Raw genomic sequence first — 15,145 nt, 5'->3', positions numbered from 1 at the left:
TTTTCCTAATATAGGCATTCACTGCTATGAATTTCCCTCATATAACTGCTTTCATTGGGTCCCGTAGATTCTTGTATGTTTCACTGGCATTATCATTTACTTGTAGAAACTGTCTAATTTCTTCTTTAATTTCCTCTGTGACCCATTGGTTGTTCAGGAGAGTGTTATTCAATTTCCATGTGTTTGTGGGGGTATTACCACATTTTTTTTATCCTTCTGTCTACTGATAGGCCACTTCCAAGATTCAGCTGTTATGAGTTGTGCTGCTATAAACATGAGTATGAGTGTATCGCTGTAATTTGGTGTCTTTAGCTCTTTCAGAAAGACACCTACAAGGGGAATAGCTGCATCAAATGGAACTTCTAGATTTACATTTTTGGTGACTCTTCATATTGATTTCCGTAATGGTTGTACTAGTTCACATTCCCAGAAACAATGTAGAATGGTTCCCATTCTCCCACAATTTTGCCAGCACTTGTTGCTTTTGGAGAACTTGATGATAGCTATTCTTTCTGGAGTAAGATGGAAATTCAGTATTGTTTTAATTTGCATTTATCTAATGGCCATGGATGTACAACTTTTTAAATATATTTATTGGGCATTTGTACTTCTGAGAAGTGTCTTTTCATTTCAGCTGCCCATTTTGATTGGTTCTTTTATTTTAAAGGGTCTTTTTTTAGTTTAAAAAATATATATTCTAAGTATTAGTCCTCTATCTAAGGAATAATTGGCAAAAATTTTTCCTATTCTTTAGGTTATCCCTTCACTCTGTTGGTTGTTTCCTTTGCTATGCAGAAGCTTTTTAATTTGATATGATTTTGTTTGTTGATTCTTGATGTTATTTCTTGTGCAATTGGGGTTCCATTCAGGGAGTCCTTACCTATGCCTAGGTCTTTAAGAATTTCACCTACTTTATCTTCCAGGTGATTAAGTCTTTCTATTTTAACATTTAGATCTTTGATCTATTTTGATTTTAGTTTAGTACATTGTGAGAGATATGGGTCTAAATTCAGTCTTCTGCATGTGGGAAGCCAGTGTTCCCAGTACCATTTATTGAAGCGGCTATCTTTCCCCTGGTGTATTTTTTGGCCCCCCTTTCAAATATCAAATAGCTGAATGCTCCTGGGATTGTTTCTGCATCATCTTTTCTGTTCTGTTGATCCACATAACTATTTTTGTCTGAGTGCCATGCTATTTTTATCACTGTAGCTTTGTAATGTAAATTTAAATTTGAAATTTTGATGCCTCCTCCTTTACTCTTGTTACCTAGGATTGCTTTTACTATTCTGGGTCTCTTCTCTTTTCATATGAATTTTTGGATTGTTTTCTCTAGTTATGTAAGGAATGCTGTTGACATTTTGATTAGGATTGTGTTAAATCTGTATATCAATTTTGGAAGTATGGCCATTTTGAGTATATTGCTTCTACCTATTCAGGAGTGGGAGATTTCTTTCCATTTTGTGATGTCCTCTTCGATTTCCTTCTTAAGAGTACTGTTGTTTTTATTGTAGAGGTATTTCAATTCCTTAGGTTAATTCCTAAGTGTTTAATTTTTCTTGATTCTATTGTGAATGATGTTGTTTCCTAATTTATTTCTTTATGAATTTATTATGTTGTATAGGAACACTTAATTTTTGTGTGTCACTTTGCATCCTGCTACACTACTGAATTTGATTATTAATTCTAGGAGTCTTTTGGTGGAGTTTTTTGGGTCTTCTATGTAGAGGATCATGACATTTGCAAATAGTGACTTTCCGTCTTTTGATCAATTTTTGATATAGACTATTTCTTTATTATAATAACATGAGGTTTTTAAAAAATTACTGGTTGGAAAAGAATGAGAATAACAAAGTGAACAAAATCAGATCCTTTTTTTTGACAAAACTGCAGTTATAGTAACTTTAAGTAAGAAATTAAAATAATAGAAAATAATAGAAGTGTTGTGGCTTTCCCTCCACTAGGCATAATGTACAATCTGTTATTAAGAAAGGGTTGCCTGTAGAATCAGGTTTATTGTCCATCGCAGAAACCGATGAAACTGAAGACTTCAGTCAGTCTGAATTGGATCATATGACAGGAGCTCCATCTCAGGTATTGTCTCAACCCTTATTTATAGAAGCTTTTTCTTTAGTTTTGAAACATACATACAAAAGAATTTATAACATGCCTCTGAAGAGTATACCAAATTTTGTTAAAGTAAATAGCACATGTATATATGACAGGTTAGAAAATGGAATATTCATCTGCTATAGAAGTCTCCTGTTTTTCTCCTCTGGGCCATATTTCCTATCTGCTATTCAGATATTGGTGTTAATTAAACTCTATATTTTCTAATTTTGCCAATTATGAATATAATTATAAATGGTTTATAGCTTAGTTTGTTAGGTAACTTTAATGGACTTTTATATGAATTTTTTGTAATTTCTCTCACTTATGTAACATTTTGTCAGATTCATTTCTTGTTGCATGTCATAGTTCATCCATTTCACTGGTCAGTGGTATTTATTGAATAGCAATTTACAATTTAAAAAAACCTATCACACTGTTAATGGCTATATTCATCACTTCTTGTTTCTTGTTATTGCAAGCAACTGTGCCATGATTGAAATGGACTGGAAAACAGTTTCCAGTGTTTTATTTAGGCAGAAGAAAACCAGATGATAAACAAGAAGGGGTTTGAGAGAATAAATCAAGTTCCTTATATAGACATTCAACCCTTTTCCATGCTTTGAATCCATTCTCTCCTTCTCAAATACTTGCTGACTGTGTCTGGGGTCCCGAGGCAGTTATAGGCTTGCTTCACACTAGCACTTAGTGTTCTGTTATCTCTGTTCTGCTATCTTCTCCATCTACTTTTCTTTATCCAGAACATTACTGACATCAGCCATAGTCTATGAGTTTTATCACTTTATCTCTTACACTTATTTTAATTGTGTTCTCAAGAGAAGAGTTATATACATGAATTCATCATGATTTCTCTGTTAATATTTTGTAATTGAAACCAGCCAGGGTTCTGTACATTAATTGCCAATAATAGTCTTGATTTCACTGTATTAATGAGAAGTACCTTATGACAAGTAATATATCTACTTAGAGAAATTATTTTTCAACTTTTTTTATAAGTTTAAATCAGTTAATAAATATGTTTTAATATCACAAACTTATACCACCAGCCAATTATTTAATTACAGTAACATCTTTTGAATTTTAAGGTTAAAGTTGAATTCTTTGTTATACTGTATATTTTAATGAAATAGTCTTGAAACCAATTTCCTTTTTTTTCCAGTTTAAAAAAGTGTAATAACTCTTTAAATCTTTGGTGCTTTAGATTGCTGTGATGTTTTGCTGCATTAAAAATGGCTTCTTGATGAGCTCCTTTCATTTCACAGGCTAATATTGTACCACAACCTGTACCTGGTAAAGGTAAATTAATATTCTTTCCATGGCCTTTTATCCTCCCCAGTGGATATCATGGCATACAGGGGACTCTGCTTCTTGACAGCTTTCCTCCTCTTTTTTCCCATCTCTCAGCAGCCTCTATTCAACATCTTTTCTGATTTGTTGAACCTAAGATGTTCTGGAAAGATGAGATAATTTCACTTGTAAAGATCAAACAAAAAGTGAAAATAAAAGATCTGATTAAGAGTCCATGAGTAAAGTTCATAGGTTTGAATATATGTACTTTGTTATCAAAATACTGAAGCCATTGCACATTCTTCAGTTGCTAAAGACTTGGCCAAGACTCAAAAGCAAAAATGTGTTGGGTCATTGGATATGTATACACTTTTTTTTGTTGTTGTTGTTGTTACAGGGCTTCGAACTTGAGTCCTTGAGCTTGTGAGGCAGGCGGCGGAACCACTGAGCTAAATCCCCGGCCCCCATATGTATACACTTTTGATTCAGGAAGTCTGCAAGAGTTTTATGATAATACTTGATAAAAATAAAATAAGGCTGCAGAGTCACCAGCTATGGGGAGGGAGTAATTAAATGACTTTCTGAACACATTTTTGACAATAGATCTGTCAAGTTTTTATTTTTCCTTCTGTTCTCTGAAGCATCCTTTCTTATATTCTCTGTCTATCTACAGCAGGTTTTAAGCCAACTAGTAAATCTAATGTGACTTCAGAATTGCTAAAGAATGTGTACACAAATTTATCAAAGTGATGTCAAAATTTCTGAACACTTGAATATGCATAAAAATTATTATTGAACTCTCTTAAGTATATTAAATGTATAAATATATCTCCACAACATTGAGGCCTGTATGTAAATGATTATCCTAGTACATGTTTTCCCCAAAATAGACTTTGATATTTGGACTCTTCTTTAGTTTTCCATTTAGTTTCTACTTAACCACATAAGATGTGTTTGATATATCTGTCTTCTACATGAACAGAAGAGCAAGCAGGCCCTCGACTGAGTGATGCTCATCAAGCTGATGGTCTTGCTTTGGATAAGGCTTTGGTCAGTCAAACAACAGAAACGTTAGACAAATCACAGGAAGAATTTACAGCAGTACATAATGGTGTTTCCAAAGAAACATGGTTAGATTTTGAAGACTTCTATGTATGCTTTCAGTAAGTATTCAAATGTGATTCATCTGACTATATTGTGGTCATTAAATCCTGAACTGCATTATGCAAATTCACATTAAGATTTTTTTTTTGTATATTTAGTATAGAGGTTATAAAATCTACTTATCCTTAGCTGTCACTTTAAAGAGCTGAGCCAGTATTAGGTGGGTGTTGGTAATATCAACTAAAAGTTCTCCAAGGGAAAAATGGATGCATTTATTATCAGCTGAGCCTATTAATAGCCAAACACATCCCAGGCCAATTTCAGTTTCTCTTCAAAGGTTTGTTTGCTAATTAAGATAGAGATATCTTTTTCACTGAGATCAGTTTTGTGCCATAGGACAACCAACAGCATAGTTATTATTATTATTTTCAACTTTCTGGGTATAATTATTTGATTCTAAGAAACTTAACATGTATGACTAGTTTTTTGCATATGACAATAACCTGTTATAAATATTTTTTCAGGCACATAATCGTTTTCCACAAGCCAGATTCTTACTGCCTTACCTTTCAAAAATCAGAATTTAAGGTAAATATATTATGATCTCTTATTTTTTAGCATAATCATAATAGTGAAAACATTGTCAAATTTCTCTAGGATTTCTAACTTTGAAACATAATTATACATAAAACATCAACTTTCAGAATCTCTTATTGATCCCTTATCAAAACAAAAGCAAGACTCCACTAGCTCATATCCCCAAATGTGATCCCTCTGGCTATGTTGTAGTGGTTAAATTCTGAGCTGCTTCATTATACAGTTTACAGAAAGAAAATTTTGATTTGTGAATAAATGAAGGAAATGCACAAATAAATTTACTGTGTTTGATTTCAATTAGTATTTACTGAAGAGGGCAGTTGCCCAAACAGAAACATATTTTTACCACTATGTCTAGTTCCTTGGGATATTTTTCCTCATATTCTTCCCTCTGGCTAGAGAGTGTTCTTTCATTCTTGCTATCTTCATCCAGCTAACATCTACAAATCCTTCAGAGCAGCACAAATGTCCTCAACTCTGCTAAGTCTCCCTCCCTGGTCATAGCATCTGGTTTTGGTGACCCACTCTCCCTTTCCCCAGGCGCTCTCCCCTCACTCTGCCAACTGCCTGGCTGGTTCTCTGCTCTTCCTTGGCCCCCTACTTGATGTTGGTACTCGCAGAGGACTGTGTGCTTTAGTTTGCTATTGCAAGGACTTTCCTAGTATGATGTAAATAAAGTAAAAATGCAATAAAATTTTGTTGAATAGATTAATTAACAGATCTCACTTTGAGTAGAATTTAGGGGAAAGTATAGAATATATCTTGGCAACCTACTGAGACTTGCACATTTCCTTGTTTTAGGACAAGGCCATACAGGCCCCAGAAAATAAGCCCACACCCTGTTGGCAGTATGTAGATGTGGGGGAAATAAGGAGTCATTGAAAGTATTTTTCCTATTCCACTCATGCTTGATGAAAATGTAGGTGGGAAAAAACCTTGCGAGCATCCTCAAGAGGTGGCTGCCTGCTCCGAAAGCAAGAATTAGGTCTGCAGTAGTAACTGGCCGGGCTGGGGGGTAGGCTACTGTGTCCTAGAGTCTGCTGCTAAAAGCATCCAGAGGGCTGCCTTGACCTTGTGAAGGACAGGTCCTTGACCTTGTGAACCAGGGTATTTACTGGAAACACCGAATTCACATTATGGTAAAAGAATAATGTGCAGTTTACAATTTACTTAGACATATTTCTATATTGAAACAGTTTTCAATAATAAAATGATAGTTATTCATAGATGCTGTAGGTCCTGAATTAAGTTCTTGATTGCATGAACTCCTCAGAGCAAACTCTATGGAAGGGGCATTGCCGTCATTTTATAGGTCAGGAAAATGAGGCAGATCAAGTTTGAATAAAGCACCCAAGATCACCTAACCAGCAAGTGGCACCAACACAGTGAGACATTGGGTTTATCTGGTTGGCATCCTGGGCCTTAGCCACTAGGCACACCTTTAGATGAAGCAAGGGTGTGGCTCTGGGGCACTAGTAAAAATTTAAACTGTTCTTTATTCTGATCTGATTTTTATACGTAATGGTAAATATAGATTTTTTTTTTCTTCCTCTTAAGTTCTTAGCTTGGCAAAATAAAATGATGACCCCATTGTATGAATCCTTCATTCCTCTGAAATTTTGAAAACATTAATGGTGTGAGACAATAGTGACTCTTTCTTGGAGAGCATTGGAACTCAAACTTAATGGCACTTAGTGTGGCCTGAAAGGAAGAGTTGGTTGTGGCAGATGCTGCTAGCTGAGCATGGAGCCTGAGGCCTGACCTCGGCCCGTTCCATAGATCCTCCATTGGTTGACATTTGGTGTGAGGCTGGGATGTGCTGGAATCAGGGAAGAGTCCCTCTGTGTGGCCTTGAGGACTCCCCCGCCTCAATTCTCAGACTCAAAAGTGACAGCAAATTGAGCTCAGTGCAGAAACTCTTCACACATACGTGTTGGGGTGGCAAATCCATATTTTCAGAAAGTAAATAAATTTTTGAAACAACTGCCTGTAATTCCAGTATGTTGCAATTGAAAAGAGACAAGTAAATTGAAATGTCACATGATAGCTAATGGAAAATTTTGGAGGAGGCAGTGATATAAACATCTGGACATTGTATCAAGCATTTTTAGCAATCTTGTTATACTTGATTGAATAACAAGGTTTCTTTTTCAAACTATTACTAGAGATTTGTCTTTCCCATATTAACTGGTGATTTAAATGTTACGGTAAAGGCCGGGGATTTAGCTCAGTGGTTCCGCTGCCTGCCTCGAAAGTGCAAAGGTCCTGAGTTTGATCCTGGCTACCAAAAAAAAAAATTATGGTAAAGTAATAAGAAAAGTTTTTATACTACAATGACAATTTCATGGAATACATTTGCCATAAGCAATCAGGCAAAATGATGGTGAAACAGAATAAGACAATAGTCAAGAGTGGCAACCTCAAAGTCACACAGATAGATAAATCTACTTTTGAATCTCAGCTTTGCTACTTACAAACCCTGGCTTTTGGCAAATCAACTCCTTCACCCAGAATTAAGGATATTAATAATGCTTACACAGGATAAATTGAAATCGTACTCATGCAACCCTTATGTGACTGTCTTTAAAGACAATTTCTGGTTTTACTCAGCACTTTATTGCATCTCCAAAACAAAAATCCAGTCTGGCATATCAGTAAGCAGCGGGTATATTTCTGAAGATCTTTGTGAAAAGCAGGAAAAGAAGGTTTAAAAAAAACCCTATACCAGCCTGTAAAACACCTAAATATGTCCCCATTAAACAGGCCCGTTCTCTGTGGAAGTCGCTGTGGCCTCGAAGCCTCGCAGCCTTCCGTCCGCTGAGCACTGCTTTGTCTTCCACCCAGCCTCCTTGCCACCTTTGCACATTTGGAACAAGAACACCCCTTTTCTTAGTTCATAGAGCAAAGCTTTGGCTTTCCGACAGCTGAGGGCCAGTCTCAGAGATCCTACAGATCCCGCTTCAGTGGGCTATTGCCAGCACTCACCCAATAGGATTTTCTTCATATTATTAAACCTATAAAGTTTAATACTGTGATGCCTAGAACTCAGTAAGTTTCTTACGGGTGTCAGGTATTGTACTGTATCCTTATTAGGAGTAGAAAATAATACCTTCAATGGACTAATAGTAAGTATGATGACTGGTCTGATTTCTTGCAGTTTTCAGAAGAACGTGTGTCCTACTATCTATTTGTGGACAATCTAAAACCTATTGAACTACTGGTTTGTTTTTCTGCATTGGTACGCTGGGGGGAATCTGGAGGTAAGAGAGCTCTGAGAAAAGGATCATCCTAAAATTCACATCACATGCAGGGTGTGGAATAGGCAATAAGATTTAGAGACCATGCACAAGGAAACTTCCTTCCTTACCAGAATTTTTCAAGACTCACACGGGACCACCTATACCACCTCCGCCATTGCTCTCACTCCCTGATACTGAGGGCCATGATCACTCCTACCCCTGATGCCTTTCTTGCTCACAGACATCTGTTCACTTCCTTGCTAGGCCAAATCCTATTTTTCTTTTCACCTACAGTTGTCATCATTTTTTTTTTTTTTTTTTTTTGTACTGGGGATCAAACTCGGGACCTTGCACTTGCAAGGCAGGTGGCAGAACCACTGAGCTAAATCCCTGGCCCTGTCATCATTTTTGATTCTTTCAAAATCAACTGAACGACAATTCCAGTATGCTCTCTTCTATCCCACTTTGGCTCCTGCTATGATTTGGATGTGGTCTGTCCCCTAAAGGCATATGTGCTAGATGCCTGGTCCCCAGTGTGTAACGTTGAGGTAGAGGAAGGAATCTTGAAGATGTATGGACATAATTAAGTCATCAGAGACACCATCTTCAGCAAGGATTAATGCTGGCCTCACAGAGGGAATTCGTTTTCACGAGAGTGCATTGTTCCAAAGTGAGGCCATCCCAAGATGCCCCTTCTGCACATAGGCCATGCCCATTCTGCTTCTGTATCATGATACTGTGCAGCCAGATGCAGGTCCTTGCCTGGAATCCACAGCCATGCTCTTGGATCTCCAGGCTGTGAACTAAATGAACTCTACCCAGCATCAGGAAATGGGCTAATACATCCTCCTACATTCATGGTTACAGGTTACATTGCAGAATTTATCTTTACTGTTAGTGAATCATCTCAGTCATCTCCATTTCAAGCACCTTAGTCTCCAACTACCACTACCTGATTTTTCAGTTTACTTTCTCTAGAATGCCCATCCCTATAGTTCTTGCTCTTCAAGGATCTTCATCCATCTACATGCCACTATTTCTCTGTCCATCATTCTCCTCCTGTCCTTTCATATTCCACCCCCAACGTAAGTTCTGTGATCCATTATGGTAATTATATCCTTGCACAATACTCCAACCATGCTTGCCCTTACCCTCTCTCTTTTTACTTTCCCAGTAGGAATGCCAATATTGTTCAAACTCAACTCTGTGACTGGTAGGTGGTTGCAACAGAACAGCAGAATATGATTAGAGGGAAAAACAATGACAAAAACGATAGAGAACTGAAACACTCTTACTGATTAACCCCACTTTACACTGAGGAGCAACCATCTCAAGAAGACCCTGTAGTGCTGCTAACATTTCTGGAGCTCATTCATTCTCCCACTCTCACTCTCATGGGTGGCCATTTCAAACCTTTACATCTTCTCATTCTATCTTCAGACCTTCAACATCCATGCTTGTCTTGACTCATTTTTAGTTGATGGCCATATAAGTGGTTTCCATGAAGAGACAGAAAATGAAAAGTGACCCATCTTATCTTTCCACAATGAATTTGCTGAAGCTCTCACAAGACTCCCTTCCTGCTCTAATGGTGCACTCTCCCTGCTCCTGTGTAAGGGAGGGAGAGAGGGGAGGGGGAGAGAGAAAGAGAGAGGGGGGGAGAGGGAGAGAGAGAGGAGAGAGAGGAAGAGAGAAAGAGAGAGAAAGAGAAGAAGGAAAGAGAGATTGAGAGGACATATTCTTTATTTCTTTGGCTGACTTTGTTGAAGAATATAACTCAAGTTAATAGAACCTGGTACTGTAGGTGTTCAATAAATACAGAATGTTTAACATTGAATGCTTTGCTAATGTTGAGGGCAAGAACACCAACATATCCCCAATTCTTTGAATTGTGTCTGTGGTGTAGCTTAATAAACTTTCTCAGATTTAGTGATCCAAGTTTCCTACATTTGTCTAACCAGTGGCTCTGAAGTCACCACATCCTAGAGAATTTAAATTCTATATGCATGAAGGTGTTTCAGGCCATGTTGTGGCCTTGTATCTTTAGCTTGAGAGTTTGTGAGAAATAAGGAAAAAAGCATTTTACCCTTAGTCATTCACAAAAAAAGAGACCATATTATTTATTCATATTAACAGAAAAACTTGGTGTTAGTATAAAGTTTTTGTTACTTCAAAGGCTGAAAATCATAGGTAAAAATTTAGATAAACAATAGAATATTTTTTCTTTGACACCATCTTGGATAAATCTCTGGGATAAATCTCAGATGTTATGTATTTCTTTCCATTAAAATTACATCTAGGAATATACTGGAATTACTGTCATAGAGATAATAAAAGCAATGGTACACTGTCATGAAATATACCTTTCTGTCCTCCTTTTCGCAATTTTCTCATTCTTCACCTGAGGGTATGATTATGAGAAGGCAGATAGAACAGAGTTCCAACTGAGTATTATTTCCTATAATTATTTACTTAAAGTAGTTCCTATTTTTATGAACTTTTTAGATATGTCTAATACCTGATTTATTATTACTATTATTTTTGTTGTTCCTGGATAAGAGCCACTACAAATGAAAACCAGTGTAGTTTCACAATGAAATTTCAATATATTTTCACTTTTTCTAAAGCTTTAACAAAAGACAGCCCTCATGTGGAGCCTGGACTCCTAACAGGTGAAGCAATTACTTGGAAGTCTCTGAAGCCACTCAGTTCTGTTCTGAGGATTCATACATATGCTACCAAGGCCACCATGCTGCAGCTGCCTGCAGGGTATGGATTGACTTCATTTTTGCTTTACTAAAATTTTTTTTTCAAGCCCTTCAAACTGTTGACTGACTAATAAAGAAGTAAACAACATAGACTCTAGGAAACTGTTTTCTGAAGTGATTTCACACGGCACACGTCAGATTCTTGAAAGAAATAGTTCCATGAATGAATAAATTGAGAAATACCATACATTGGATACCTTTTCAGAAGATCCATTTTTATCAATTATTCTGAGAAAATATTTGGTGAAGAATATTGCTTAAATTTTTTTAACCTAGCAGTTTCTAAAATTAATCAATGAATTCCTTATATTTCCTTATAAATGTTTTTACATTCCATAGAAAGTACCTGGATTCCATTTAAACACGGTTTGAGAAACACCACATTTTTCCCTACAAATCTAGATTTTTAGCTGTGGTTTGTTTTTGACAGATATTTTTAATTAAAGTAAAACTGACAAAATAAACTTTCCATTTTAAAAAATATGTTTAATGGAAACATTTTCTGGATTTGAGTGAATAAAAGCTGGAGTACTACCTCATATTTCAGATGACGTAAATGTTTTCACTGGATTTTTCTCTTAAGATCAGTCATGCTTATTATTTGTCATCAATGCAAAGCTATGGCTCTTGTGCAAAAGGCAAGGCCTAAGAACGAAACAAAGTCAAATGGTAAAATAATGTAAGGTGAGCCCCCAATATTTCTAGAAAAATGACGACTACAAACTTTACCATTACTCTCATCTTCTCTAATGTCTCTGGACTGGAGAGATTCTCCCAGAAATGGAGTTACTGTGATCACTCAACCACTGGTGCAACCTAGGACAGGGAATTGACAGAGGAGCTTCTCATGGCCACGTTTTCTCCAACAGGCTCTAACCCATCAACACCCATACTTTGAAGGTGCTCTAAATGCTCTGTAGCTGGGGAAATGTGAATGTCCCTCTTCCCGAGGATACTGTAATCTTTTAAGAGAGACACAATGAGTATATATGAAATAATATATTTGTTAGAAAAAGACTAGGAAAGTACAAGGCCTTATCCTCATTTGATTTATTGTTTTTGGGAAAAATCAAGACCAGTAGTTCACAATATTATTACAAGTGGTGGGAGGTAACTCTAGCATGTACAACTTTGTCATTTAGTCTGATGACATAATTAATACAGATTTCATGATCTCTGAGTATATTTTTTTAAAGTGAAGGTTCAGAGATATTTATCTCATCTGTGTTAAATAAACAAAACAAAACAAAATAAAGCCAGATGCGGTGGTGCAACAGTCAAAAGGCTGAGGAGGAGCTCTGCAAGTTTGAGGTCAGCCTCAGCTACACAGTGAGTTCAAGGCCAGACAGAACTGCATAGCGAGAGTGTCTGAAAGAACAAACAAAAACCAACCAAACAAACAAAAAACAAACTAGGTCCTCACATGGTGTCCATTCCCTACAGGAGACACATGCTGCTCTTCACTGCATACTCCCCCGTGGGACATTCCCTACACGTCTGCAGCATGGTGAGTTTTGTCATGGGGGATGAAGACGTTGCGCTGCCCCACTTTGAGCAGGTAAATGTTTTAGCAACTGCTTTTTTGTTGTGTGTGTTTTATTTTCAAAGATTTTTACTCTAAATCCTATTCTGTTTTTTATTTAACTTGCCCCCTTTTTAATCTTTTATAGTATATTCTTCCAGAAATGCCCAAGTGCATCTGTAGAATGATAGCTTAAATTCTGTAGTGACAAAATAGTTTTTTCCTCCCCAAACTACCTTCATTCTATTCTGTTGAGTCCCCTTTGCATCTCTTAACATCTCAGGTGGACCCTGTGGTACAATTACCCCTTTGGTGAATAAAGGATCAGGATAGTGCTTTTCAGTGCAGTTTAAACTTTTGATCTCTTTCTCTCCTTTCATTGCTTTGTTGGCTGAAGGAAATTGGAGTGTGTGTCCAGGCTCAAGAGGGCAAACGGTGGCCTGTGGAAGGTTCTATCACTTCATCTTCTCTCTTGGTTTCTTTTGCTTTTCTGCTGTGACAGGGCAAATGGATCCATCACCTCTCTGAAGTTTTTTCTAGGTTTTGGGTGTTCCCTGTCTATCAAGGTGCATTTGGGTGAAGACTCATGCATGGCCTTCCCTGCTGCTTAATACTTAACATTTCCTCAGCCCTAACAACTCCTCATGAAAATTCAAAACCCAAACCAAACCAAAACCAAAGAAAAAACACAATATAAACAACTCCAGGTGATGCAGCTTTGTACTGTGGTATTCTCTTAAGTTAACCAACAAATCTTGTGGCAACAAGATGGCTCAAGACCAGCTTCCTTATGCTGTGTCCTCCTGGCTCAGACACGCCTCACTTGGCCTTTTGCCTGTGGCAGCAGTGGCTACAGAGGAGTCCCCAGGGCTTTCCTCTACTGGCTGTGCCATTCCTCACCATGCTTTTTTCCCTGCTGAACAGATACAGAAGGAAGATCACCTGTCTTATAAGCAGATGTCTGTATTTCCTTGACTATGTTTACCCTTCTTATTTCTAATTTTTATCTTCTAAAAAACCATTCTGCTTTAAACAATGTGGATTACCCAGCTTGTTGTCTTTCTATGGTGAATTATCTCCCCAGGCAATTACTTATTTTGGTCTATGAGCTCCTACTTCCCTGGAGATGTCACTCCCTTGTCTTGTAAAGATTCTTGGTATTCAAGCCTGGTCCCCATTGCTAATAAAGAATCTACCCAAAAACAGATAGACTCAAGATCCATAGAGCCATAACTGATCATCCTCAGTGCTGCTGCTTGCCCAGGACACCTCTTTGGCCCTGGTTTCACCTTATGGAGTGACACCATTCTCATGAAGTTTTCCTGAGGCCTTGGGATTGGCAAGTCAGCTGTGTCTGTTTGCATCAGTTTCTCACCCTTCCTAGACATCTGTGTTGTTCAGCGACACTTTCTGGGCCACCCCTCAGTATTGCTACAGGTAACCACAGAGTAATGATTGCCCTGTGATGTCCCCAGGAAGAAGTGAAGTGAGACTCAGAGTTTTCCCAACAACTTCCTCTGTCCATGCTGCCTCCAAGCCCCTTCGCTTCAGGCATCTCCATCACTACCCATCACACCCCAGCCTAGATAGTCTTCAAGCATTGCAGGGTTTTCTCAGATTTTAGAAAGTAGAATTATTTCCTAAATCCTTGTCTCCTTCTGGCCCTGACTGTCTCCTCAGAGTCAATAACAGATGGGAGCCCACAGTCCCACCTAGCTCCGCCTCTTGCCTGTCTGATCTTTCTGGCTCTCTCTCTTTCCAAATTTCTCTGCTCTTCACTCCTCAAACCCCACACAGGAAATGTGTCTGAATTTTTGTTGGAATAATTCCTAGACATTCTCCAGAACTCAGTCTGGATATTAATACTATGGAGAAATTTTCCCTGACTCCCAGTGTAAGGTGGGTGTTCTTCCTCTCTATTTCCACACAGGTAGGAGCTACATTCCTTGTTTTGTGTCCCCAGGACCATAGCATCTGTAAAACACCTTGGTCAAATATGTTCTCCACAGGTAACTGGTGAATAAACCAATCAGAAGGGATTTTTCTCCCCCAGAAACTGAGTTTTTTTAATAATTACACTTAAACATGAGGAACACTACTACTATACATGCTTTATCTTCACAGGAGAGCTACCGATTTACAGAGCAGTCTCTAATAATTTTGAAAGCTGTTGGAAATGTGATTGCTAATTTTAAAGATAAGGCTAAGCTTCCTGCAGCTCTGAAGGATCTGCAAGCAGCTCACTACCCCATTCCTCTGCACAACAAGGAGCTCACTGCCCAGCACTTCAGGGTAAGTGGGTTCTAGATTCAAAGGTCATAGCGGGAAACTCTGTTTAAAATAATGCCACTTACAGACTGTCTACAGGTACAAGCAGTGTAAATTTCCTACTTCCCCTGTTATATTAATTCCTTTCTTCCCTACCTATCCTGCAGGATGAGGAACCCAAAGCAACCAGATGTATGTTATAGCTTAGGTTTATTGTAAATCATACCAAAACC

At 37.7% G+C, this 15,145-nt stretch overlaps 1 protein-coding gene across 6 annotated transcripts in view; it reads left to right on the top strand.

Annotated features, from left to right (window-relative positions):
* Positions 1 to 15,145, top strand: part of Adgb (androglobin) — a 126,404-nt gene that overhangs the window by 67,306 nt on the left and 43,953 nt on the right. For all 6 annotated transcript variants that reach the window (XM_087193472.1, XM_087193473.1, XM_087193471.1 and 3 more), the window contains 8 exons: positions 1,962 to 2,091; positions 3,390 to 3,423; positions 4,397 to 4,577; positions 5,043 to 5,106; positions 8,273 to 8,375; positions 10,982 to 11,123; positions 12,566 to 12,680; positions 14,769 to 14,936. In XM_087193472.1, coding sequence (XP_087049598.1) covers positions 1,962 to 2,091; positions 3,390 to 3,423; positions 4,397 to 4,577; positions 5,043 to 5,106; positions 8,273 to 8,375; positions 10,982 to 11,123; positions 12,566 to 12,680; positions 14,769 to 14,936 — 937 coding nt within the window. The remainder of the gene's footprint in view (positions 1 to 1,961; positions 2,092 to 3,389; positions 3,424 to 4,396; positions 4,578 to 5,042; positions 5,107 to 8,272; positions 8,376 to 10,981; positions 11,124 to 12,565; positions 12,681 to 14,768; positions 14,937 to 15,145) is intronic.

This window comes from Heterocephalus glaber, unplaced genomic scaffold (assembly GCF_053883595.1).
Source record: "Heterocephalus glaber isolate CG9 unplaced genomic scaffold, H.glaber_assembly_v1.0 deba00001593, whole genome shotgun sequence".
Lineage (NCBI taxonomy): Eukaryota > Metazoa > Chordata > Mammalia > Rodentia > Bathyergidae > Heterocephalus > Heterocephalus glaber.
Note: the sequence above shows the minus strand (reverse complement) of the source record. Positions and strands in the feature narration are given on the sequence as shown.